General features: G+C 40.3%; 2 protein-coding genes across 2 annotated transcripts in view; one reads left to right on the forward strand and one right to left on the reverse strand.

The window, feature by feature from the left end:
• Window positions 1–10,185, reverse strand: part of SLC25A12 (solute carrier family 25 member 12) — an 87,941-nt gene extending 77,756 nt beyond the window's left edge. The window contains exons 1-3 of the mRNA XM_064514950.1: window positions 10,106–10,185; window positions 2,680–2,742; window positions 1,366–1,489 (exon numbers count right to left, since the gene is read on the reverse strand). Of these exons, the coding sequence (XP_064371020.1) occupies window positions 1,366–1,416 (51 nt within the window). The 5' untranslated portion in view covers window positions 1,417–1,489; window positions 2,680–2,742; window positions 10,106–10,185. The remainder of the gene's footprint in view (window positions 1–1,365; window positions 1,490–2,679; window positions 2,743–10,105) is intronic.
• Window positions 10,186–10,259: 74 nt separating this feature from the next.
• METAP1D (methionyl aminopeptidase type 1D, mitochondrial) overlaps window positions 10,260–27,351 on the forward strand; it is a 49,410-nt gene continuing 32,318 nt past the window's right edge. Inside the window, exon 1 of the mRNA XM_026093143.2 lies at window positions 10,260–10,351. Within this exon, the coding sequence (XP_025948928.2) occupies window positions 10,303–10,351 (49 nt within the window). The 5' untranslated portion in view covers window positions 10,260–10,302. The remainder of the gene's footprint in view (window positions 10,352–27,351) is intronic.

Below are 27,351 nucleotides of genomic sequence, written 5' to 3' on the forward strand. Positions count from 1 at the left end.
GACCTCTTATCTGTGTGATACCATAGATCTCACCTATCCATAGTATCCAAATCTATGACATTCATTATTAATGAAAACAAACCACCCCAGGCCTCTCCTAACTGTAGTAGTAAACCTGAAGTAACAGCTTTTTGTTAAACATAGGAGAAGGAAAGCTGAGTTGAAAAACTATGCTTTAATTTTTTTCTGCACAGAGAGCAGAAACTCTGCTGAAGATATTAAATGCTAACACTGCCTAATCTTCTGCCTTACTGAGGCTGGAGCCACTCATGAGCTGCAAGAAGCTTGAGTCTTTTAAGAAACTGTAGGACTAACAAGAAAAAACAGCCTTGATTGGCTGTTTGTTCAATTATAGTGATTGACAGTACTTTCCCTCTCTAAGTTATTCTTCTGAAAGGAGCGAATGGAAAGTTGGAAGAGTCTGGCAATTCTGCTCTTTTCTAGTACCAGATGTGGAAAGGGAAAGGAGATGTGGCTGTTATCTCCAGGTAATACGGATGCTCCAAAAGGGATGAGAAATAACATGAGACCTGGAACTAGATGTTAGATGTAGTAAAGGCTGTCGTATTTAATTGATGGTGGAGAATGGATATGAAAGAAGCTACTGAGCCAAAAGGACAAAATCACTTTTCTTAGACAAATAGTGTAACTTCCCTTGCACATTGGTTAGGGCAGATTAATCCTTTCATAACCTATTACATTTTTTTTTCCTTCTGTGTTGACAATGTTAAAGGAATTACATGAACTGTTGAGTCCAGTTCCCCCTAGTGATTAGTAGTGACCCCCTGGTTTCAGCACAGTTTCTCTGCAGTATGGTCTGGGTACATCTGGAACATTCTAAACTCTGTTGGGATGTATGGGTATGCAAGAAAAATTACGACTTGGTTTACAGGAACTGTCTTACTACTAATTATGGGCACCAAGGCTGTGAATAAACAGCCTTTTAGAGATCTAGAAAGTGAATTCTGCTATCCTGCAGCAGATTACAGCTTCTACGGTACTGCTGCCAGGAAAGACTATGTGAGTACTCCCTAATCCATTACAGTTAATTAAAACAATTATCTGAAACTACCTTCATCAGCAAATTAAACTAGCCCTTCTGACTTTGCCCGAAGTGGTCTAAGAGGTGTCTGGACTATCCCTTGGCAGAGCAAAAGAAATAATTGTTTGTATAAAGGTGAGGTTTAAGAGCTGGAGAACAGTGATAGTTTAGTTGACACTATTAATTGGATGGCATGTCTAACAGTTTATTTCTGCAGACATTGTGGGCATGTTTGCTAGAACTAGCATTTTAGAGATTAAGCGTTAATGGTAAAGTTGACTAAACACTCAGATTTTAGTGGATATTACTAGATATGCTCTTACCTTTCTGACTTGCCAGTCCAGATACTTGTTTCCAGTTTTCAGTGATTTCATTCACAAATTTCACCTACAAATTAGCTGCAGGATTCTAGTCTTTGAAGTGCACACAGCAGCAACTCCAACTGTCCTACAAGTCATATTTATGAAATAAAAGGAAGTTTGATATTGTAAATCACCTCTTTTTACATAACTCCTGTTTATATTCATGTATTAGTATAATTAGGAACAGGGACCTAATACTATATTTAAATAAATACTTCTCAATGTACTATAGAAAATAGCATAGTTATCACTGATACTGTTTCAATAGCAAGGTGAGAAAGGACCTATGAACTGATGCCAACTGTCTACATAGATTTGCAATGAGATACTGTAGGGGGGATATCCAATTTTGTGGATTTGTTAGCAGATGCAGGAACACCTAGACTTCATAGTTGCTTTCCATCTGTAGAATTTAGCAAATAGGAGTGTAGGAATTACACAGTTGAAGCTGAACACTATTACAGTCCTCTCCTATTCTGGGCACAGTTAAACACTAAAATAATCCTGTTTATATATGATTTTTGTTCAAATACATCATCTGTTATCCAAGGCTTCTTATCTTAAGCTGCTATTGTGCTTCTTTTGAGTTGTTATATATTAACAGAAACTTAGAGCAAACCCTAATAATAGGTTAATGTTGTTTAATTTCCCATGTGACTTTTTCGCCTGTTTTGACTAAATCCAGATTCTTTACTCATTTCACTCAAAGATCAAGTGAAACTTTGCAACACATATTGATACAGCATTTTAAAAGCTTGGTGCATTTGAAATACTCATGGATTTTCAGCATATACATTATTAAGATCTGAAAGTATATTTAACGTTTTTCATTGTAGATGCTTCAGGCTGCTGCTCTATCCTTCCATCACTTAAAAATAGAGTCACAGCAACAGTGAATCCACTTTAAGAAAAATTAATGAAGTATCTTCAGAATTGTGACTCTAGTTCCCTTGATAGAAAGAAATTTTGTTTCTGTGCAAAGCTATTGTCAATCATGCCATTCCAAGAACACAGCAGTTTTTGGCAGTGTGGCTTTTTTTTTTCTAATGATGATGCCCAAAAACATAGCTTGACTATGACATACCAGGTAATAGGCAGAGTTATGAGTTAGAAAACAGTTTTTCCTTTGAACCAACAAATATATTAAACCCAAAATCTCAATGTCTTATTTCACAGTGATTTTTTGTAAAAATGTTGAAAGAGGTGAGACTATCTATAATATAAAGTTTAGTAAAAAATTAAATATTTTTTGAATAAACCAATTCCTCTGCTTACCTGAGAGGTTCTAAGTTAATAGATCCATGTTTCCTCTGCAACAGTAGAGGACACTGTAAGTGCCTAAAACAGATCAAGAAAGGAATACTTCTTAAAAATATTCTAATTCAACTATTTAGAAGGAGGGCACATGGGAGAAGTTCATTCTAACTGTATTGCCTGATAATCCAACAATGCTCCATCTTAGCAAAGTCAGGAGTCAAATCTTATCCCTTACAGCCAACTAAATATGCTCCGAGAAAGACATTTAACAACTGCTTTGCCTTATGGGGCAACAATGTGGAATTTTACGACACCAATTATAAAAATAGATCAACTTGTTTCTTTGCAAAATATATTGGTTTTGAAACTCTCATTAAAACATTTTTTTAAAAACATACTTTTTTATATTTGATTACAAAATATTCCTAGAATAAAAAGCAATTCCTCTGCCTTTCTGCCAGCCCTACATACACAGGGCCTTAAGAGAGACTAACCAAAACAAAATGAGGAAGCATTCCATTCTATTCCCCCATGCTTCAGGCAGTGAGTTAGAGATGTTTTAGAGTGAGTGTAAAACCAGAAAGAAACTATGCTGAAAACTGGCTAGTCAACCTTTGCAGCGCTTAATGCCCCCCGCTCCACAGCTTGCAATAATTTCAGTATTTGCCACATTACATGAGGAACCGCTACAGAACCCTGTCGCTTCCACAACCTGGTACTCCCAAAATGTATTTGTCTTTTTAATCTCTCTTACTTTCAATTTTACCTGGACCAGAGAACTAAATTCCCCTGATGAATGTTATATTCCTGTGTTTTTATACGTGTAGACAACTTGCCCCTCCTCTGTATCTTTCTCTTAGCAGTCCTCAAAGGATGATCAATGCAGCAACTGAGGCTCTGTAGCCTTTTAGGATATGTAACCACAAGCAGGAAATTACTCAGAGCTCCACTTCTCCCAGGCCAGTATACCTACTTCCCAACCAAATTCATTCTTTTTAATGGAAGAAAAAGCTGCACTGCGCATAGGTATAAAACATCCAAACATTCAAAGAAGAATGACTGTGAGCAAATCTAGCCTGCATGATCGTCATTGGTGCATCAAAATATTATCCTAAGAGGTAAATCAAGTTCTGAAAAATGCTCATTTAGAAACCAAGATCAAACTGTTCCCCCTGGTGTATTTTGAAACATAAATGTTACCCACTTCAGATACTAGGAAACAACAATTAGCTCAACAATAAATAATGTGAAATCCAAAAAAATACCTATAGTTTCAAAACTGAGAAAGCAAGCTACCTGAAGTTACGGGATTTGAAGGATGCTGAAACCACTGTAATATTGGGAATAAAGGTCTATATAGTTGAAACAGTATCTTGGGCAGCAAATGTCCATGCCTCCTATGAAGAAATACACAAAGCTGCTATGTGGCAGTTTAGGCAATTCAAGACTGACCTATTGTCTCTCTCTGCAATATCAGCAGGAGGGTAAGCAGTCCACAATGTCTATACGAAGGATTTACGTCTGCTTATACAGATCATTTTTTCAATTCCTTTCTGTCTCTCACTGAGACTTTGTTGCTCTTTATGCTTATCCTTTATCATATTGTATGATTGTCAGACACTAGAAGGCTGGAAAATCTCATGTTGTATATTCTACCATTTTACCTTTTCTGCTGGTGTCAGTTCTGACCTGATTTCATCAGTATCAAACTGTTAGAGCTAGAAATATATATTTGTACGCCTATCACCTAAAAGGTTGGAATCAAGGCTTTCGAATTGCAAAATATTATTCTCTAACACTACTGCTTTGTGAAACATTGCTTGCTAGGATAATTTGGACTTGAAGTTGACAAAAAAAACAGCATGGAAAAATATTAAAATCTGGTATCTCATAAGCAAGTATATGTTGCAGCTATTTCAGTTGTCTCAAATAGTGCAGCTAAAAATCATGCGGAACAAGCTTTTTTTCCCATGACATCAGCATTTCCAGTAATTTTTCACTGCTAGTTCTTTTCCAATGATCAGAAAGATTTCAATCAAACTATGAGTTCTATCTATTACAATATTTCATTTACAAAAGGGTATTAGCCACACAGATGGCAGTAACTGGAATTGTGAGGCTAAAAATTTAGTGCAACCAGTAAAAATGGAAGACTATTACACAAAGCAATACAAATAGACACAAGCTCTGCTCAGGGCATACCATCTACCATCATTCTGGTTTATATCTAAGGAGCAAAAATTGTAGGAATGGGCTTTCTTCCCTATCACTCAAATCTTTTACAATGTAAAAAGAAAAATAATACAAACCAGAGCTTCTACTCAAAACTACTCATTCAAATAAGTATTCACTATGTTCTTTGTACCTTGTGCTGAAGCCTTTGGTAATAGGCATTGCAAGAAATGGGACTACAGACTCTGTATCTGGACTTCTTTTTAGACCAATAATGGAAAAAGCAAGTGCATCATTTATCTATAAATTCCCAGATTTCCATGTTCAAAATATTTTTACTTCTCCAATTTAGACAAGCAAATAGAGAAGGGGAAGAAAAATTTCTGCCTTCAGTTCTTCAAAATTCATTTCAGATAGAAGACTCACACACAAATTGAAGGAATCTAAGGTAATGACATAATAAAGACAAGACCTTGGGAATATTTATTTCAGAATTCCCTCTTTGCCACTGCAAAAAATCTAGATATAGCAGGAGCAGAACTGTGTGTTATTTTTTCTAGAGTAGCACTAACTTCTTGCTTTAGTAAATAAAGAATAGGTACTGCTGTAAATATTCCTCAAATAAGAGGTATATGCTCCTTTTAAGGTTGCTGCACAGTTTGAATGGAAGAGATTGAACATAAATGAAATCTAGTTCAACTTGGAAAAGTTTGACATCCACTTTTTTGTTTCTATATGGTATGATAATAAGGGAGGTGTTCCATTTTCAGTATCTGCTATTTTTTAATGCTTATCTTTCTTCCATTTGAGTCTTTCTCAAAACTATATATATATAATCATGCTTTTTAGACTCTCATAGTTTTATGGAAAAGATAAAATCTTTACCTGGAATGCGTTTAACATGATAACAACTGCAAATATGTGATTTCACTTTCCTTACAGCTGTGATGTAACAATCTAGTATAAGCTTTGTCTATTTTTACACATTCTGTATCACTGATTTAGGAGCAGCTTCCCAATGCTTGCTGCTCACTTTGAAAGTATAAATAATCAAATGGTTATCTATATAGAGATCTGAGAACTTCACGTGTCATTAGAAGACATAATTGTACAGACTGAGACCTAAGCTTGCCTCATTGTAGTTACATACTCTCCTGTTCCTGTGTTTCTTCTCTGAGGATGCATTTCAGCAAGACTAGCTGAGCCAATCTACCAACTTGCTGCTGTTGACAGAAGCAGTCCCCACTCCTACCTACATGCTCCTCCGCTTCCCTTGTATTTCGCTATTCAGTGAGCCAATTCAGCTCATTAAACTGGCAAAAAAGTAATCTGGAAAGAAAGCAAACCCAACAACAGCTAGACAAGACAGACAGACGAGTATGCCAAGGACTGGCTTTAGCCAGTCTATCATGCTGGACTGGCTTACCGAGACATCAGATGAGTTCCACAACCAGCATAAGGGAGTGCATACAACCATGAAGCCAGGAGCAGAAAAGGGGAAGATAGGAATCACTGAATTTGTTTTATTAGTAGGTAGGCAGTAACAAGTCATAATTAAAAATGCACTTCTACAGCACTTAAAGCCAATCTGAATCAAAGGGGCACATTCCAGGCCACCAGCCACACATTAGTGCACTCTCCTGGGCACCAGCACTGGCATTCATTTGGTCTCACTGTGAAATGGTTTAGGAGAAAAACTAAATCAGGGAAAAATAAATTACTTTTTTTCCTGTAGAGCTACTTTTCTGCAAGTTCGGGACTCCAAACTATCTCACCATGGATCAGATGAACACCAGTGCTAGCATAAGGACACCTACTTGTGATGAGAGCAGGACCCAAGCAGCACCAGTCTGATCAGTATAAACTGTTGTGGAACCAAATCACCTTTTGAGACAATCTTAGATAAGAAAGTCTAAGCAACTTCAGAAGTATCCAATTGCTATACTTACACTAGAAGCATGTTTGTACATTGTTCTACATAAGATTTATGTATTTATAAAGCATATCTCTGTTGTGTTATACCCTATTACAAACTGTTTTTAACCTTACATTTAAAAGTCTAGCTTTATGCTCTCCTTAGCACATCTTTTGCTTATTTTAATATCCACCTGCCCAACATCACGGGGGGAAATAAAACTGAGATGCTACCCGACAGTACAGTGCAAGTCTAAGTAAGATAGAATGTGCAAGACTCTCTTTGAAGAATATAATACAAAGATGTGTTCGAAGGACCCTGGGTTTCAAAGTATTTTCTCCAAAGCTGCCTCTCAGCCTGAAGCTCAGGACAACCTCAGACATCACTGGCCATCTTAAACATTTCAAAGGATTTGCCAGATGTGAACAAAAGATAATTTTATACATGAGGGAAAAAATTAACATACATTCTTTTGATAACAGAACTGGAACTCAGCAGAGTATGATTCTTTAGGATTACTGTGTTAAGATATGGTGGGTTTCTCCTTTTTGAAATAAGATTTGTTCTCATTATATTGGTATAAAGTCCCTAACAAATCTGGTATTTTTATTTCTTAGTACCAGAGAAAATCTTCATCTAAGCACTAATTAAAGACCACTGAATAATGACTTTGTTGTTAGACTTTAAGATTCATCAAGAGATTGCAAGAATTGCAGAACAGTTGTTCTCTTGGAACATAAAACAGTAGAGAAGTCCTTTGATCCCCTCTTAGCTTCTGATATGCAAAAGAAAATCAGTCCAGTCTAACCACTGAGATATCTACATGTATCTGTGCAATAACCTGACATTTAAGGGCAAGGTAATTACAAAGGTGGTAGCAGAGTAGTTCTAGTATTGTTTCTAGTTCTTGCATTTTCTTATGCCATCAGCTGGCTTTTTTTTTTTTTTTTTTTTCCCAGGCTTAGTTATAATATGGAATTCTGGTCCTACAGCAACAGACAAAAGCCAAATGATCACTCACTTTCTCTGACAGTAGCCTCTGATTTCACTGACTAGGAGATATTTGTTGACTCATATATAAGGTTCCCTTAGAGCACTTTGTTTCTCTCCTTTAGTGACAGGAAAAGATGATGGCAAAATACTCATCATCCATAGCTACTTTTATAGCTACTTTCATGTGAAGTTTGCTGTTTTCTTTAGGCATGCACAAGCAGACCCATTCCAACATTATGCCAAACAGCAGTAATGTGTAATTGCTTTACACTGTGCAGTTTTTTCACAGAACCAACGGTTGGGTGTCTATATTCCTAAAGCCTTGCAAAGATAGAAAATAGGATGAAACCAAGCTTGACGAGATTGAAACTCCTGAAAGGCCATGCTATGCTTTAGAATTAGGAACAAGGTGAAGACATATCTCATTCTGCTCTGCATATCAAATGTGTACATACCTCTCACCAGTGGGTAGTGATGCTCACAGAGTGTCACTAGGCAGCTTAGGAATGCCATTTCTTCCTTTATTTTTAGGTCTATTTTTCTTCTGTTAGAATCTTGTAATTCCTCCCCCCACTGAATAACTATGATGAAACATGTCAGTTGGTGCAGAATGCAGCTGTAAGAAATGGATCCAGAGGCAGTACAAGATACTGTATTGATCTTCACACTACTATCTGGTCAGGCTATAAGCTATATGATAGGCTGTCTTTTCAGCTGTGGAATCTGATTAAATGATGCATTTTTGCTAGCAATGTCTATACAAGACCATTGAGAGGATGGTAGCACAATTTTTTGAGTAGAGGACTCCTGGAATCTGCTCCTTAAAGACAGAAATACACACAGTTTAACTTTTAAGTTCATACATTTTTCAGGCTTTTTCCAGAGTAGGTGGGGGTAAACAGCATCAAAGCTCCAACCTACCTTGGAGTTTGAACCTATTCTTGTTAGCTAGATTATAAAATTTGTAGATTGTTTGTTAAAGACTAATCATGGCTATACCAGGAGATAGATAAATTTGGACATAAACAGTCATCCTCTGTTCTCATTTGAGAATTTTCCTCACTAGTTACCAGTATGTGTGTACACATGTGCCTGTGTGTGTAGAGAAAGGATACTTATATTACTTATACATTTTGTTTTTTTCCCTCTGCTCTTGAAACTACTACCTTAATACATTCCATTCATTCTTTCATCTGGCAATTTGATTCTTTTAAGTTTGGTATTTGCCTGCCAGCTGTTTGATTTTTGTCCTGTAGCAATGCTTCCTCAAACTCTGTATCATGCACTAGCCATAAGAACATAATTTCCGAAACAACAGCAAAAAGTGTTGTTTTTTTTTTTTAAAAAAAGGTTCCTACAGATAAGCCAAGTGCAAGGAAGGAAACAAAATGATGGAAAATAAAAGTGATAAATGGGCTTCAGAAGTTTAATCTGACTTTGTTTGGTGGCAAATGAAACTGACCACAGCAACGCTGCGTAAGACAGTCTTTGGATTTTTTTTTTTTTTAAGATAAGATACTGGTACCAAAAAAGGTTGGAAAGATGCTGCTCTCTGGAAAGGTTTGTTCTTTTAGGTGTTTGCATGAAGTTTGGTTGTGTAGACAAAATAATGAGTTGAACTAGAAAAGCATGTGACCTTTAGGGTTTAAGTTTTCTCTTTCAGATTCTGATAGGCTTCTACACAAACATAACACCAAAAACTTTTTTCATATACAGTAGCTGGTCTTCTTCCTCACAAAAGCAGTTTTACTCCAATGGAATAAAAAAGTACATACAGGTTAAAAAAAAGAAAGAACGAAATTTATGAGGTAGTTCCAGCCTTTGCAGAATGCCACGGTCACGACTCTCCCGAGACAGCAAGTCCCACTCAGGACGTGCTGTCTCACCGCCCTCTCTCGCTGGAAGGACGATGACAACCTGTCCCCTGTGCCTCAACTTCCCAACGCTACAACGCGACCCTGGGGCAGAAGCGGCTACCGCCTGCAGCACCACGGCCCCGGCGCGCTGCGCTGCTCAGCCCGAGCCGCCCACCCCGGCGCCGCAGCCCGCGGCCGCCGCTGCGCAGCTCACCGCCCAACGGCGGCGCGTCCGCGCGCAGACCTGACGGCCGCGGTCTGCGGATCCGCGCCCGAGGGGCCGGGGCAGAGCCCGGCGCGGCGGGGCGGGAAGGGGGCGCTGCCGCCACAGCTGAGGCGCAGCCGAGCTGCGCGGGTGACACGGGCCGCCGCCGCCGCCGCCGCCAGCCCCCCGGGGGGGGGGGGGGGGCACCTGCCGCCGAAACGCGGTCCCGGCGGCCCCGAGGGGCCCGTTTGGCACCTGCCGCCCCCCACGGGACAGGACGGGACGGGGCGGGGCGGGACTTACCTGCTGGCCCCCGCCTCTGCCCGAGGCGGCGCGCGCGCAACGGCTCCGGCCCCGCCGCCCAACGGCCCGCGCCGCCGCGCGCGGCGCCCCCGCGCCCCCCCTCCAGCGCGAGGCGGGCGGGCGGGCGGCTCCCCTCCCCTCCCCTCCCCTCCCCTGCCCGCCCGCTGGCCACCCGCGGCCACGTGATCCCGCCCCACATGGCCAAGATGGCGGCGCCCAGAGCTGTCAGCGTGCTGCGGAGCAGCGGTGAGTGGGCACCCCCTCCGCCGGCCTGCGCGGGGCCTGCGCCGGGCCGCGGGCCTTCTCCTGCCCCCCTCGCCCTCGGGGAAGGGCGCAGCACCCCGGCCCGCGCTGGCACTGCGAGCGCCGCAACGCTGTTGAGTTTGGGCTTGCTTTTAAATTTAGGAGCAATTCCCCCCCCGCCCCAATCAACCCCTGTCCCGCTCCGCTAGCGGAGCAGCCGTAACGCTCTAGCGGTAATAAAAGGTCTTAGAAAACAGCTACCAGGAGAACTAGTGGGAACGAGTTTCCGCGCCTGCAAACGTGCGGAGAGCAAGTCTGAGGGGGCGCGGGAGGAGAAGGGCCTGCCCCTGCCTCTGCCCTCCCCTCCTCTCCTCCAGCGCGGGCGGGGCTTGCGGAGTTGCAGGGAACTTCGCTTGGCTCTTCAAAATAGGTAAGGCTGCAGGAAGGGGTCTGCACACGAAGTAAAACTTCCAAGTATGTGCTTCAGAAAAGTGTAAAACAAAAGGATATATTTTTATTCTGCCACCTCTTCGCAGTAACAGGCTGTGATATAGTACAAATGGAGGCAAAGCCAACTTGCTGTTTCCAGAGAGACACTGTACACAGGAAGAAAATCTTACATTAGGATCCAGTTCTGCCCCGTGATAACTTTCAAGCCTGTATTTGTGTTAATACTTTCACTTGTTCACTTTCACTGTGCTAGAAATTTAGGCAGAGCTGGCTTTATTACCCATCTAAGACAAGTCTGAGCAGGATAAGATACTGTGCTCCTAATACTGATGCTAAGTTCTGAAGTATATATGGTATGGATAAGCCGTGAAAGTATTTTGCTCTAGTTCTGCTGTATATGTTTGACAAAGAAAGTAATCTGAGATAATTATATAGGTTTCTCCTACCAACCTGTTCATATGTTGACCTTTACTTTGGAAACCCTGAAGCGTGCAACCCCGTAACTTATTACATGTTGCCACTTCTGCGTACGTAATGGCTTTTGAGGACCCAGCTTCTCTCATACTTTAAGGTCCTTCTAAGAGCACCCTTTCTACCATGTAACCTTGTGCAAGTGAATCAGTCCTGTGTAGTTTACTGACTTATTACCGCATAGGAGGAATTGTACAGGATGCTCTACTTTGCTGGAAGAAAGTGTGATCTTATTGGTGTAACATTATTTACATTTCATTCCTTCCTCTCAATATTGTATTGTCTCGTGTTAAATAAGATTAGAAACTCTTTGGGGCGTACCATTCTTTGAGTGTTTCTTTTTAACTTCTGTTGTAAAACTGTCATTGTCTCATCAAAGTTAGAGGAGCTTGAATCTTAAATGTGTGAACAGGAAGAAATACTTTGCAATGATTTTGATGAAGGACTTGTAAGCTGTGTTGTTGGATTTTGGTTTGGTTGTTTTTTCTTCTGAAAGCTTATTAAATACTTATCAGAATAATGGAGCATAGACTCAACCCAGAATAACTTTAAATGAAACATTAAACTGATTGCTTTATGCTTTTAGCTAAGGCATAGTGTGCAATGCTGTACAGCTGACAGAGAAGTTCAGCCCCTTTTGTCATGTTAGCAGTCCTGTCTTCTGCTGTACTTTTATGTTTTATGCTATCCAACAGTCTTGAAACAAGTTTGAAATTATAAAGGCCTCTTCTGTATAGTTAACCCTGAATTTTGCAGGGCAGAAGAGCCACATCATTCTTTTTCAGCAAATGAACACTCATATCCATAAAGACATTCCAGTTTGACTGGAGTCTTGGAATCTGAACTTTAGTTGAACTCTGGGAAGAGCTACAATATTCAGCATTCAGATTCAGTGTCTCCTATTTGTTTTATTTCTGACAGCTGTCAAAACCTTCCCTCTTTCACACGTGCCGGCTGAAACTGAATCACATTTTTAGTATGTAGTAAAATATAGACAATCATTTTCTGTTTTGAATCTCAAATGAATTGAAAGTTACTGTGCAGCTTTGTACTATTCTTGATTATTTGCTTCAGCAATGTCACTTCTGTGAACATTTCATTCTGGATATTGTTTCGGTCATGTGTCCATGCCCACACCACCATCTCCAGCTCCCTCCCCACCTAGCAACGTTAAGTCTATTATCCAGTTAAATGACCCAAGCTGTTTAAAATTGTTAAGCTTTCATACCGTCCCTTCAGACATCAGACCTTATCCAGTACCCATAGTGGATGTGCTTTTCCAGAACTTGAAAAAGCACGATTGTCATAGTTCAGACAAGGTTGATTAAACTAAATCCAATTTTCCCTGAATTTGACAGTTCAGTATAATTTAATTTGCAAATACTAAAAGACAGAAGTAATTGAAATTAGATTTCTGTTCACCTAAGGGAATCTGTTCTTCCTAAATTGAATGAAAATTACTTTTTGATAGCCACTTTTGTGATATCTTTTCATATTTGTGATGTAATTTTTTATAAATGATGAAAACAAAATGTTCAATTCTAACAGAATTGTTTCTAGATAAATGTTTTTGAAAAGCTGAAATTGTGGAGGTTTGTATACAGGTTAAATACTTCCTCCACGTATCAGAAGGGCTTCGGCTAGCCTAAAAAAATCTTTATTATGGCTGAAAAAGGAAAGAAGTTGAATGATTGTGCTTGCAAAAAGATAAAAAGGCAGTTTGTGCGTTTTTAGTAGGCATGTCAGGGAATTGGTTTGAATAGTCTCTGCCTTGCTAGTTGCAGAATTGCATTTTAAAACGCTGTCAAACCAAGGAGAAGGTAAACCACTTTGTAAGACTATGAGTGGTTGCCCAGGCCTTGTGAAATTTTGTACACTCAGAAACTGTGTTTCAGAGTGGCCTTGCGGTGGGTTGACCTCTATAGAGCTGCCACCCTTGAACAGTGTTTAGGTAGAGTTTTGCAGGTGATGCATAGGAGACCTGATTGCATTTACCATTTTGTGATGGAAAACTAAGAAACAGCCACAACACAGACACATGAAATGGCATGCTGACCTTTCACGGTCTCTATTTATAATTAATATGGCTTGTACGGTGTTTCATTGGCTCGTAAATGATCTAATTACATACTATGACAGTTTTCAGGTATTAAAATAATTGCATCTGTGATATTTCATTAGTAATAACAAAATAAAATGGAAGACATCAAAAAACTGCATGTCTCCAAGTACAGCTTGGATAGTTTAAGGCATAATAATCTTCTTTTGCAGATGGATTTACTCATTTTAGACATGTAAGTTATGTTAGAGTAGAAGCCCCTAACTTGTTGCAATGAAGTTTCAAGTCTTTGAGCCACAGGAAAATAATTGCTGAGAAGATACCCCTTGTAAAATGAGTTGCGTGACTGTGATTAAAAACCGATATAACTGATATCTTGTCTCACTTCTCTCACAGTTATTGGCTAGACTTTTTAAGTTCAGTTACTGTAGACTGAAGGTGTATGACACACCCCTTAAACGCGTAGCCTGTGGGCAGAGGCTGCACGTCTGCCTGGGCGCTGCCTTGCGAGGGCCCTTCCTGGCCTGGAAGGGCGCGCGCAGGCGCCCTGAGCGGGTGCGATGGATCCTGAAGCTCTGCTCTCGGGCAGAAGCTGTGGCCGTCTCCCCTGGGCTTTTTGTAACGTCCAGCACCAGCGTGTGTGAGATACTGTGAGGTATTTTTGTTCTGCAGATGTGGACCCTTTCAGAAATGTTTGTTTTCAAGATTTCTCTGAGAATTCTACTCTTTCCCCCTCTCTTAATAACATGAAGAAAATAAATATGAACAATATATAAGCAATACATGTTGTTAACTGTTCTTCCCTTTCCCCCTTCCCTCAAAGACAAAAAGAACATAGCCAGAGTTTGATTTTGTTGCATTATGGCTTCAAAGCCTGGCACTCCCAGGTTTGCTGAGAAGTGCTGAGTCTCAATATAAATCTTTTTATTTTTTTTCCCCCCTGGTATTACAAGGCATACTTTTGGGGGCCATATAGATCATAAGTTTGATTTGGAGGTCTTGTCAGTAATGCATGGCTGAGTATTGTCTATCCTTCATTGTCTATCCTTTGCCTTAGTGTAGGCAAAATTGGGTGTTTCAAAGGAATGATAAACACTTCTCCAGCAAGCTGATTATAAGAGAATCATCAGACTATTTGGAAGCATTGCAAAAGCTAGAAATGTTAGCTTAGACTCGTCGGAGGGTGGAGTGGTAGAAGACAATGTAGACTCAAAGAACTGAAGAAGCACTGTGAAGCAATTTGTTTTACATCCTTCAGACAGACTATATATATAGTTTTACATTGTATTTTTCTTTGTGATCGGGCATAGCTTTGCCATTTAAGATGGTAAAACTAGTAGTCAACTGTTTTATTTTGAATTTTCTGTGTTAGTATACGGAAATATACTATGGAGTCACCAGCTCGGAGGTGGTCGAATAAATAAGTACCTGCTGTAAATCTCTTCACATTTCCATTTCCATGGCTTTTTGATTTCCAAAAACACAGTCAAAATCTCAGTTTTAATTACTCAGTTATTAATCCTTTGGAGTTTCCACCACCTGCAAGGGGAGAGGATGTCTTCCCTCTCTGGGAACCCTTTTTGCAGCAGTTTCTCATATCCTCTTGCCACCACTGGCCGCCACTTCCACGCACAGGAACCGAGCATTGGTTACGTGTCACCTTCTACCTATGCCAAATGCTACAGAGAATCTAAAATCTTTCTGAATATCAAGAAGAATCAATATGGTAACTGAGGTGAGATGTTCTCTCCTTGTGTGCTTAGCTTCCTTTTCTTAATTTCTTTTATTCGTCCCAAAATGTGTTTGTCGGGGAGGTTGTTTTTTTCCTAGCAGAGGAGCAAGTTGCATGTTCCAAACTGCCTTTTAGTTGATGTCTTCAAGGCGTTGTGCATGCTTGCTTGCTCTCCTTCCTCTGTTTCCAGTTTCCAGTAAACGTGTTGGCAGCTTTGCTTTATGAACAAAAAGCAGAACTTAGGGGGCCTACCGATCTTGATGGAAGTAGGGGGTACCAGTGTGAAAAATAAGGTACTGAACTGTATTTTAGGGACCTGTAATTTCCTTCAGCTTATCAGGTGTTTTTTCTCTGACATGCCCATTTCTTTGGAAGTTTGAATACAGTGTTTAAAATGGTGCTTATTAATTTTAATACATTACAGTAGACTTTTATGTTTTAAAGCAATGCAAACTCTATACAACCATTTGAAATTAGCCTTAATTTAAAGTTGATCCTTAAGATTATCAGTATTTAGCCAGTTTGTGCTATCTGTCCAAATGGGAATCTCTTCTTTTCACTGCTGAATTTTTTTCTGGAATTTACATGAAACATTCCACCAAACGTAAGAAATGAGGAATTTGGATTAAAAGATGGAGCATTAATGACTGTCTAATACAAGACTCCTGGCTCTTGAGTTATCCATATAAATTTTACTGAATCTTTTACTAAGCAATATTTCTGATGCACACAGTCCATGTGTTGTATTTTGTCAAGCTCAGACCCTTGAAAATGCTAATGATCTCATGAAAAACACACTTTTCAATATTTTTCAGAGAAAGTGGGAGAGAGACTCAGAATAAGGTAATTTTTGTGCTGAAATCAAAGTGTGGATGCCAGATAGTTGAGTTGCCATATACTGCTGAATCAGTCACTTTCTATTTTTCTGCTTATGTGTTTTGAATTAGGAGTTACATTTATATAAAAAAAGAAATTGTTATAGCTTGCCTTTCAGTAAATGTACTTTACCATAAATTTCAGCATATACAGTGTTTTTCCAATGTTAAGACTGAATCATAAAAAGCTTTTTAGCGCGATTAATGTCCAAATGATAAAAGTATCGCTTCATCCATATCTTTGTCACTGTTTAAAAAAAACCTTGGAGATTCGCAACTCAAAAAATTGCAAAAATGTAGTCATCATCTATGATAAATTTCAATACTTTTAAAATAGGTAATACATTTTTTTTTTAAATGTAGCATGTACAAATAACAGTCTTTGAGGGACTTGTCTCAAAAGTTTCTGGTATCCCAGACTGATAGTGAAATATGTCCTGTAATTATGCAGGTTTTTTTGGCAGATGAGAAAAGATGATTGAAAACTTTTGTTACAGAGTTTTCAAGATCAAATGATGTTTTGCTGCACTGTGCAGTATACGAGCTGGGCAATTAGCTGGAAGCAAATATTAATTCATATTTTCCATTAATTTGTAGACAGACTCATGTCTCCAGATTTTAACATTAGCGTTATCAGCTGCAAATCATGCACTGCTGAAGTTCAAACCATTTGATCGTAGGACACTTTTAACATTTTCAAATGATCCTGAGGTATTTTCCTCCCTGTCTTGAAAATCGTCGGGCAGACGAGGAGTAACTCCCGTTTCAACAGTGCAGCAATGAGTGACTGGAGACATGTTTTCGTGGTCTGAGGCATGGGAGAAGAAATACTCCCTTTTCAATAAAGCGTTTAATTGTTCTCTCTTCTCGGCAGCGAGGTAGCGTGCTGCTGGCGGCACACAGAGCTCTTGTTCTGCCGAGGTCCCTCGCTGCTGGCGGTGGGTGAGCGCGTGGGGAGCGGTTCCCCTTGCCCCGCGAGGAGAAGTCCTTCGGCAGCCTCCGGGCGCGGGCTGAGCCTGGCGGCGCGTGCGACGGCCAGCGCGGGGCTGCGGAGGTGGCAGGCGGCTCGGCGGGGCGCTGCACCCCCTGCTCCCCGGCCGCGGGCGCTGGCACTGCCGCTGGAGAGCAGGGGCGGCAACGGGGGGCCGTCGCCTTCGACGACACTTTGCAGCTGGTTGGCACGAGTGCCGCCTTCCAGAGCAGCAGTATCTGACGTGCAGTTACGATTAGGTGATCTGTATAAGTGACTTTGGACATCGCCTAAGTAATTTTAAGTGGTGGCTTGCTGCAGAAACTTGGCACTTTCTGCCGTATTGACAGCTTTGCTGATCCGTGCCTACTCATTTCTCCTTTTGTACCAGACCACAAAAAAACCTTTTCTTCTCTGTAGAAAGGTGCACCTTGACCTGTTGAGAAAGTGTTGCTATTGCAGCTACAGCCAAAATCTGCGTAGAGACAAAGTTCATGACCAGTTTATGAAGAAAAGTTGTTTTCAAGCTTTTTATGAATGCTTTGTCCGCTTTGCGTGCCTTGTGTCTTGGGTGGACAGATCTCAGGCAGCGCCCTCAGGCAGTATTCAGCCTGTGATAAACGTATTGGACAGATGCATTTTTAGATATCGTAAGGAAAATGCTCAAAAGTTCTGTGGAAGCCTCTACTAAGGAGCTGGGGTGCCCCGTCAGAGGGACCTGGCTTGTCACCGTGTTCCCAGACTCTTTCACAGTGCTCTCCTGGTCTTCAGACCTGGACGTGGGGTGCCCACAGGGCGACAAGCGTTCTCAGCCTGCGCGGTGGTCTTCCCGGTGTGGTGTGCCCTTGCCTCGCTACCGGTGTATGAGCAGGAGCTCAAAATAATACCGTGTAATAAAATGCAAAGTCTCAAATAGAAAGTCACATCTGTGATTTGTATTTCAGGTGTGGGGGTCATTGCAGCCTTTGGGCAGCACAAAAGGCAAGCTTGTTCTGAGCTTTTTGCTTTGCCTCTTACTGAAGGACTAGGTGTCTTCAGGCTGAAATCTATACTCAAAACAAATGTAATGTTAATTGACACACAAGTCTTAAGTGTCGTTCTGCAAAAAAATTGAATGACTTCTCTCTGGTTGTGTAGCAAATAAATGAAACAAAGGATACCGCTTCACAGTCTCTGGGGATTAAATTAGAGAAAAAAGATACAGGCTCTTAAAATCTTCGTCGGAAGATTACCCTGCCAAGCCTATCTGAAGGATAAAACTGCAAGTGAAGTCTCTGACTTCTTGGTTCTTGCATGTTCTTTTACTTAAAACATTGGTATGGGTACTTAAAATATTGATATAGTATTTGAGGTCCCTGGTGATCTCTAAGATTGTTTACTGTAAGATACAGCATTTGAAAAGAAGGGATGAAGGACCAAATCATCAGTGATGAAATTCTGGATCTCAAATTGTGAATTGTGTTGTATTTTAGAGCACACAGCTTCTGTAACCAAAATCACAGGGTTTGATGCCATATGAGCATATAATAAAACAGTTCCTGTCTCAGAGGGCTTGCAGCCCGGAAAGCCAAGGCAGACAAAAGGGGGTGAAAGTGTTATCTCTAATTCGTAAATGGAGAAACTGAAGGAATAATCTGTGGAGGGTCTCATGGAAGTGTGACATTGGCAGAACTAAATGTGGCCTGAAGCCTGCACGAGTGCCTTCTCTTTCTAAGCTGCCACAGCCACATACTATTTAAAAAATGTGGACATAAATGAAAGAGGTTTCTGGGTTTAGATAACATACTCCTTTTACTCTAGCTTTTGCACTGAATTTCCCTAAATATTCTAGAAGCTGGATTTAAGGCATACACAAAAATGGCGTAACACTTATCTATACAGTTCTGAAATTCTGTATTATGCATATTCTTTAGTTCTATGGGGAAAACTGAACTATTCCGTTCACATTCCATGTGGTTCTGACACATTTCCAGTTATTTCTCACATAGTTTTCTACATATGGCCAAAGTTAGGATTTAAGATTGAAGCTACAAAGAAAAAAAGATTTGTTTCAGTGGTGGAATTGCCATAATATAGTGTCATGGTATTTTCATTTCTTACTCTGAAGAGAATTGGCTTTCTACTGGAGTCGGATCAAAGGTGGCTTTCTTCTGGTTTCCAGTCTGTTCTGGTGCTAAAGCTGTCGGGGGGATCGAGGTCAAGAACTCCGAGCTGTTTTTCCTTTCCAGGATGTTCAGAAGTGCTAGACTTGATGTTTTGCTTTTGGCGATTGTGAATCATGAGCAAATTTAAATGAAAGTTTAGGAATTTTATGTGAGCAATGCGAAGTGACAATTCTGCCGTTGCACTGCAAACTATGGTTTCAAAGTAGGGATTGTTCTCATACGTGGTGGGTAGAAGGCCTTTTCTGTGCTAAAAACATCTGTAGGGCCCATAACTATGACAGTCTTCTCAACTGGCATTTAGGATTGTGTAGTTTTTCTTTTTTTCTGTTCTTCTTCCCTCTCCCCCAGTCCCAAATGAGCACGTTCCCATAGCACTTAGAAATTCAGATCTGGCTAAGAGACCTGCTACCTCTTCTTCCCTACGACAGTTTGGATGTGCGATATGCCAGTACCGGGCACAGCAAGCGCTGCAGAGCTTCTGAACATCCTGCTGCCGTGCTGTCAGTCTCGCAATTTTTATTAGCATTAAAATATGTTTTGAAAATACTCTGACGCAGCGAAGCGGGAGGGGGAGTAGTACCCTTGCAGGGCGGTTGCCTGGGGTTGGCGGCTTGGTTTTGACCTGGTGCCTGTCGAAGCTGTGTGCATTAGTAGCAGCGGTTTCTTTCCTAAGCATTTCCATTTTAAATCAGCAGTGTTTGTTAAAATCAACTTGCTTGCTCAATCTAACTTTTATATTACATATATGAGAAAGCAAGAGGAAGTATACAAGGAGCAGTCTGTACTTTGTACAGTCTCTGGCTTACGACTACTGCGTCCTGTAGAAAGAGGCTGTTGGCTAAAGCCGTGTTTTAATTTCATTTTTTAGTTTTTAGTTACACATTTCTGGAGTCTCCCTGTTACCTGATGGCGCCTATATTTCATCAAGTTTAGACAAGCAGTCTACCTGGATTTAGGCCCAGCGGAGCTGTTGTAACTGATGAACATGATCCCCTGCTCAGGAATCCACGACCTGCCGGACCCGAGGGATTCCCAAGGGACTTCAAAGAAAACTGTATTCAAGCATTGGCTCCTGCTTTTATTATTTTCTTTGTTGTTCCTACATAGTATCACCTTATACTCATGGGTAATGTACCTCACTACTAGTAAAATCTGGGTTTAGTTTGTTGATAATTAAAAGATTCTTTTAAAAAAGAATGAAAACAGAAGCCGTTAAGGATACAGGCAGCAAAAGAAGTTACTTTGACATCTCTTGATTACTGCTTACAAATAGAGTGACACGTTATTAAACAAAATAACAAAAAATGTTGTGGCACTAGTTTTATCATGCTGGTTTTTTTACTATATTATCATTTTTATCCTTCCAGAGTTTAATAGATACAATTGCATATTTTAATTTTAATTTTGTTCTTACATGTTTATTTCTTTAATCTGTTTCATTCTGTTAGAAGAGCTATATTATGTAAACATTGTGTATTATTTTAGCTGCAGAATATTATCATGACAGATTTTTTTATTTAGAAAATGCTTTTAGAATTGTTTTTTATGATTGCAGAGTGAGTGCTAGTGTTCAATCTGATTAAATTTAATTGCATTTCCTGTATGAATTATTTTTAGTTTACTTTTACATGCCTCTATTTTCATCAGGAGCTGTGAATCTACCACATTTTTAGAGGAAGAACATGGGGTTGGCAGTCAGACACAAGCTCATGCCTATCACACTTAAAAACAATCAAATAATCCTCTTAAAATTCTCTTAAACAAGGGGAACATGTACTTTCTCCTTAATGATCAAGAACCATTTCTTCCTGTTGTTTTGAATTGTGTCCTTGCTAGTTTTTTCTTTTGTAAATTGAAGAAATTAAAATAGGGGAAGAGTAATTAAAAGCCGTGTCAACTGGACGTGCAGTCAGAACATACTCATTACTCTTCTAGCGACGTAGGTTTTTCCCATTGTTCGTTTAGCTTTTCCCGCTTATATTTATCTCATTAACATGTTATGCCATTGCTTTTAGACAGAGGTTTTTTTCTGCTGTCTTGAGAAATCTGTGTGGTAAAATTGGCCTCCAACTATTTTTGCATCTCTGTTACAGTAACTGTCTGATTTATTTATTTTCCTGAAAGTGAGCTGTTTACCCTGGGATGAACTACCGTGACTTGAGAACTGGTGAAGCTGTGGCATGACGAGTGTGAAAACTAGGCAGATAAAGGATTCTCAGATTTACTTATTTAAATCAAACAGTTAACAAACATCTGGAATAAAGAAGTCTTTGCTAAAAGTTTAGTGGTTCTGTTCCTTTGGGTAAGAGAGTAGAAAGTCTGCTGTACAACAGTGCTTGTATTGTATTACCGTTCAGCTCTTCCAGGCTTCTTGTCTGCTCCAGGTTTGATGTTCCTGGTATTTCGAGGTTAAAAAAAAGAAAAGAAAAAGAAAAGAAAAAATAATCATATCAGATCTTTTAATACCCGAAAGAAGTAGCAGTACAATCATGTGATATAATGCCATTAACATTTTTCCAGTCACCAGTAAGGGAGAGAGTTACTCTTTTTACTGGAGAAAGTTCATTCAAACTTTTTGATTAGAGAATGCTTGAAAAATTAAACTGCAGTTGTTTTCCTTTATTGTGGAAGTCCTCAGAGGCCGCAGAGTTTAGGATTCGGTGGTCTAACTTGTCCAATTCTGGCACCCTGGAGAGCGTGCCGTTTGGGAAGGAGGGGAGACAAGCGGGGGCAAAGCAGCGCGAGCTCTGTCCACTGGCTGTTTGGTGGCAAACGTGTTTGCAAGTCTCTGTCTTGAGTCTCGTTTTGGCATCTTGTGGACTTTGTACCTCCTCAGGTCTTTATGCTGATAGTCCTGCTGGAGGCTAAAGATCTCGGGGAACTTGCGTGCACCAGAAATGGTACCTACCTTGCTAGTCTGCTGGCAGTCTCTGCTCGAGAAGACAAGTTCTCCCAGCACTGCATGGGCGGACGGAGGGTCTGATCTGATCACGCAGGACTATGTTCAAACACTTAGACACAGGACTAAGGAGCCGGGAGGTAGGGCTTTTGAGGCTGGTGGTGCACGGCCTTGGATAAGCCATTGAACTTTGTGTTTTTCTCCACCTACAATACAGATATTTATCTACCTTGCAGGTGCATTGGTTGAGATTAATGAGTTGTTTGTAAAGCACTTTGAAGATGAAAAGCCCTATAAAAATGCTAAGTATTATTATGTATGAGCTCTTGAGTGCATAATGGCTGTTTGCCTGCCAGTATTTAAAGCAATTTGTAACACACTAAGTATGAAAGGCACCATATGAAATCAAGCTCTGGTTTCCATTTAAGAAAAGTCACTCATAGTTTGCGTTCAGCAGTTCAAGTCATACCATTTGTCTTCAGTGTTATCTAGAGCAAAAACATAGGCTCTAAAAGGTTTTAAAAATGGAACAGTTTCAAAACCCTTGAAAGTAGGTTATTATATAATACGGATGTCTTCTCATTCGATTCTCCCTCCTACCCTCTCTGTATGGTCTTGGTTTTTGTTTGCCAGATACTCAGGTTTGCTCTGTCTTTTTACATTTTGCCAAAACCTTCTTCGGTGCCTTGTTAAGCTTCTGGCTTGACCGCTGTGACGTTTCTGCCCTGGCGCTGTCAGTGGGTCTTGGCAGGCGTCACTGACGCTCCCGTCCTTTGCGTCGCCTCTGCTCGGTGGCGCTTGTCACCCCGCAGGTGACCGGACCTTCCCGTGCAGGGACCTTAAAACTTTCTGAGCTTGGATATTGCTGAGCATTGTCCAGTGGTGATGTGGCCTTCTGTGTAGGGAACTGAGATGTTTTGATAATAGACTTGCTCTTTTAAAAGAGATCTTTCACAAATTCTTTAGATATGGCTTACAAATTCCCGGATTTCCTCAGATCACTAGTTGAAATAGTTTTGAAGTTGTCGTGTTTATTATGTATTGACATGATGTAGTCTGTCCCGCTTGAATAACAAAATACCCCTCTTGGCCTTATCTTGACTTCCCACATCAGGTTAGAGATGTGCAAGAAACAAACGGCCCATCTTAAAAAGTCTCACACTCGTGCGTAATTACGTGAGCGCAGTCCCCTTCACTTTACAAGATGTCTCATGTTACCAGAATAATGCATGTCTTTAAGTGCTTGCAGGGCTAAAATGTGTGAGAGAGAGCATGAAAATTAGTATTCTGCAGCGTGCAGCCTTACTGTTTTTTGGATGTAATTCAAGCAGGAAAATACAGTATGTGGCTATGTTTATTATGGTGAGGAGTGTCAGAATGGTTTATTTTGTTTTAGTTATTGCCTTAGCTCAGTATGTTCTGAAACGATGTAAGAGAAAACATTTAAGATAATATGCACAAACTTAGCTGTTCCTTAGCCAAGGCTTTTATCCACATGGTAACTACTTCCAAGAAAATCCTAGACAGGATAAGTTTGAAATTCATTTTCGAATTCCTTTAAGATAGTTCATATTAAAAATGTGTTATTTGAATGGAAGGCAATCTGGAAGTGTTTTATGACATACTGACAACGTATGGAAAGCTCATTTGTTTATTTTGTCGAATAAGCGATTTCCTGAGGAGTTCTCCATTTAGAGCCGTTGTCTTTTTCCAGATCAGTAGTTGTCTTTCCCATTGCTATTTGGTTTCTGAAAGCAGAGGAAAATGTTGGAAACCAAGTGTTCAGCAAACTGCTATGCTACATGGAAATTTTAGAAAAGGGTAATAAAGGGCTCTTCAGAGCTCATCGGAGGTCTTCTGGCAGACTTGGTCTATAGCATACTGCCCGGGAAAACTTTCAGGAGTGTTTTTGAAAATGATACTGTGCTCTTTCCGGTTTAAATGAGAAATAACCAGCCACTTTAACCAGCTGTGTAAAGTCTCCAACTTTTACATTTTGAAGATGTTTACTTTCTTGTATTCAGTTTGAACCATGAAGGACTATTGCAGTAATGAACATGATCTAAATTTATATGTTAATGCTTTTGGCATATCAGATGTTCCCTAAAGGAACGTATTACACTTCTCAGATTATCTGTTTCATATTTAGGTACATAAACTTAAATTAGGTTCCGCATCATATATTTTTTAGAATTTTGAAAGTCAGTATACATGGCATAACACTAAAAGAAAATAGCAAAGAAATTGTTTGTTTGTCACATAAATCCAGCTGTTCAGTCCCAGATTTTTGATAGACGTGGGTGAAGCTGGGGATGGAAAAAAGCAACAGTAAGTACCTAAACTCCTTCCACAAGTCATGAAAATGAGGTGCTTTTTAAAATAGATGATGCAGCCACTCCAGATCTGCATGTATACTGCTTGGCTTCCTAGCTCTTGAATGTGCTCGTAAAATCATCTAGACTTGTTGAGCTGAGCTCCTTCTGGACTAGAAAAAATGGAAGGTCATCTTGCAAAGACCTCCTGTTTTGACACCGAGAAGAGGTGTTGCCCACATTGATTTGTGCAGGTCTGATAATGCAGTCATACTGCTGCATCATGGATGAAATGGTAGGTGGTGACAGGGTTTAAATTTGTCATCATTGTGTGTTTTCTGAATTAACACCTGTGAGGTGACTAGGCAGGTCTCATCTGTCAGAGCCGTTTCTGGTTATTCTGTTACTGATTATTAACATTCTTCTCATGGCTTATGATGGAGACTTCAAGGAAACAGGTGTTCTGTTTAAAAAAGGGAGTAGGACTTGTCTAGGTTTGTAAAGCTTTGTTAATGCTCGGGCAGCCCATGCTAGTTCAGAAGAAGCTCAAGGCCAGAGAAGAGTTCTTTTCTGAAAAAGCTGTAATCACTTCCTCGAAAAGATGAACTTGTTCCACCAAGGGTTCTTTTGCTGGTGTAACTCTGTCCCAGCTGCTTTCTTAATGGTATAGTTACAGTGCCTAGGAGTTTTGGGTTGTAGGGGACTGTCTTTAACTAATAGGTATTTTCTGGCAAAACTTTAATTACAGAGCAACCCAAAGGCTGCAGGAGCAGTGCCCACTGTGAGTATACAGTGGCTGCTTCTAAAACCCGTTTGGTAAAGACAATCCAGTCTTCACTTACTTTTGTTTTTTCGGGGTCATGTTTTTCCAAAAATCTCTTTTGTGTGAGCTGTGTCACAAAATCAGCCTTGGTCCTTCAATGGAATATATAAAGGCATATCGCAGCCTTCCTGAAGAGAATATTAAAGTCACTACAGGTGGGATTCAGCTTACCTGACTATGCATCTAAGTTGGTAATACTGATTCCCCTCTGTAATCACCTGAAGTAAATAGGCTAAAAATAAATGTTGATAGCTTTTCATCTTAATCTCATTGACTAATTGAAATCGTTTTTCTTTTTCAGTTATGTGACTCCGGTATAAAGCAGCTGTAGACCAACTCTGGTGGCTCTTGCTGCAGCAGCTGTCAGCCCAGCTCTCAGGCCCAGCTTCTTGTTGGCAATTGCAAGCTAGACATCAGAGGCTGGGAGCTGGAAGCTCAGTTAGTTGAAAAAGTAGTTGCTGGGGGGGTCGAGATGATGACGGACTACTAAATACGCTGCACTATGAGTAGTCATAGCTGAGACGCAGGCACGCGTCGCTTCTGCAAAGTCGTGCCTCTGCAGCAGGAGCAAACAACTCCGCACCAGCGTTGCTGTAGCTGTTTGCCCAGGGCGTGCAAAGCAGGACTGCTGGTGTTTATACAGGTATGGTCCCGATCATAAAGTTAGATTCACAGTCACAGCACTTGGCAATAGGCCGTGCAGATGGATAGAAATGGACTTCACTTATTCCATGATTAAAATATACAATAGGATTCTTAGCATATTTGATAACTTACCCTGGTTTTAGGCCAAAGTCTTCCAAGAGATGGACAGAAGACAGATTGAACACAGAAGATACGTAGTTCTGTGTTTGGGCCTCTGTGGAAAGTCACGAGAACATTAGCGCTCGCTCCAGAGATGAAGCTCTTACACTCTCTGCCCAGTTTTATTTTATATTCCTCAGAATAATTTATAGTGCATCACAAATCATATCTGGATAGATGTTTCATGAACAACTTCACTGAACAGATTTTTCAATTAGAGATAGACTGCTATTGCAGCTGAGATCACCATTAACACTGAGACAGCAAAATTTCTACATGCAGAGCTACAGTTTTAATAAAGATATGCCAGCAGTATCACTGGATTTACCAGGGGGCTACCAGGATCAGTGATCTTTCTTAATAACAGCAATATATACCTCCTGCCACATGTGTGGCTTTACCAGTAGCTTGTATTCTATTTATTTCCCCAGTGCCTCTGCTGAGCACCACACATTGCCGTATGTGCTTGTGTCTTGCATGCTGCGGGGATGGCTATACAGTCTTCTCTTCCAGTCCTTTTAAGGTTACGTACACCAGTGCGTTTTTACTTAGAAATAAAAATGCTTTTTATATATCAATTTGCGTGGGAAGTCTTTGCAAAATTGTTCACTTTATGCAATTAATATCTTACAGATCTTGTCTGTTCTGTCAGTTCTGCCTCCGGAGCTCTTTCTGCCTAACCATAGCTTCTTTCTGCTCCAGATAAAGAAATAAATAAGCAAGCTGTGTTTTAGCAGAAATTTTTCCTCAACTGCAAACAGCTGAATCCTGGCAGTTAGAGCAACTGTGAAATCCAGCTGTGGGCCCAGATTGCTGCCCAGTTCTGTCTGTCTCTCCAGTGGACAATGTTGTTGCAAATCTGTATATTTAAATGACAAACCTGTACACCAAAAGAAAAAAAAAAGTTAAGGTGGATATTTGACAAATCTTACTAGAAAATCCAAAAGTCCTGAGCTGAATTTGCAAAGTCATAGTTGGGATATCCCCACTGAGAATTTCCCAGGGCTTAGCCCAGCCTTGCAGACAAGGTAGCACAGCCTGCTTGGAAGGAATGCTGCTATATTCATTAGCTGGCAAGTTAGATTATTTTCATCTCATGCAAAGCAAAACATCTGTTGCTTCTCATAGATTTTTTATCTCTGCTGGAAGCAGCAGTACGAATCCTTTTCAGTTTAGAAAAAAGACTTGAAGTCCTAATCTCTTGAGAAGACTGTTTGCTTGCTTGGTCTATTTTAGAAAATCAGATGATGGAGTAGTACAATAAAATGCACAAGATGACTTTGAATAGACTGATGAACCTAGTTTAGAACCTAAATACTCTTTTTTTTTTAAATGTGTTTATATGTAGCTGTCATGATCCTTGGCCATAAAGATCTGTATCCATCCTTAAAGCATCTTATGCAATAGGAAGTTTTGTGTGGATGACTGGTTTCCGTAAAGTGT

Source organism: Dromaius novaehollandiae, chromosome 7, assembly GCF_036370855.1.
Source record: "Dromaius novaehollandiae isolate bDroNov1 chromosome 7, bDroNov1.hap1, whole genome shotgun sequence".
Classification (NCBI taxonomy): Eukaryota; Metazoa; Chordata; class Aves; order Casuariiformes; family Dromaiidae; genus Dromaius; species Dromaius novaehollandiae.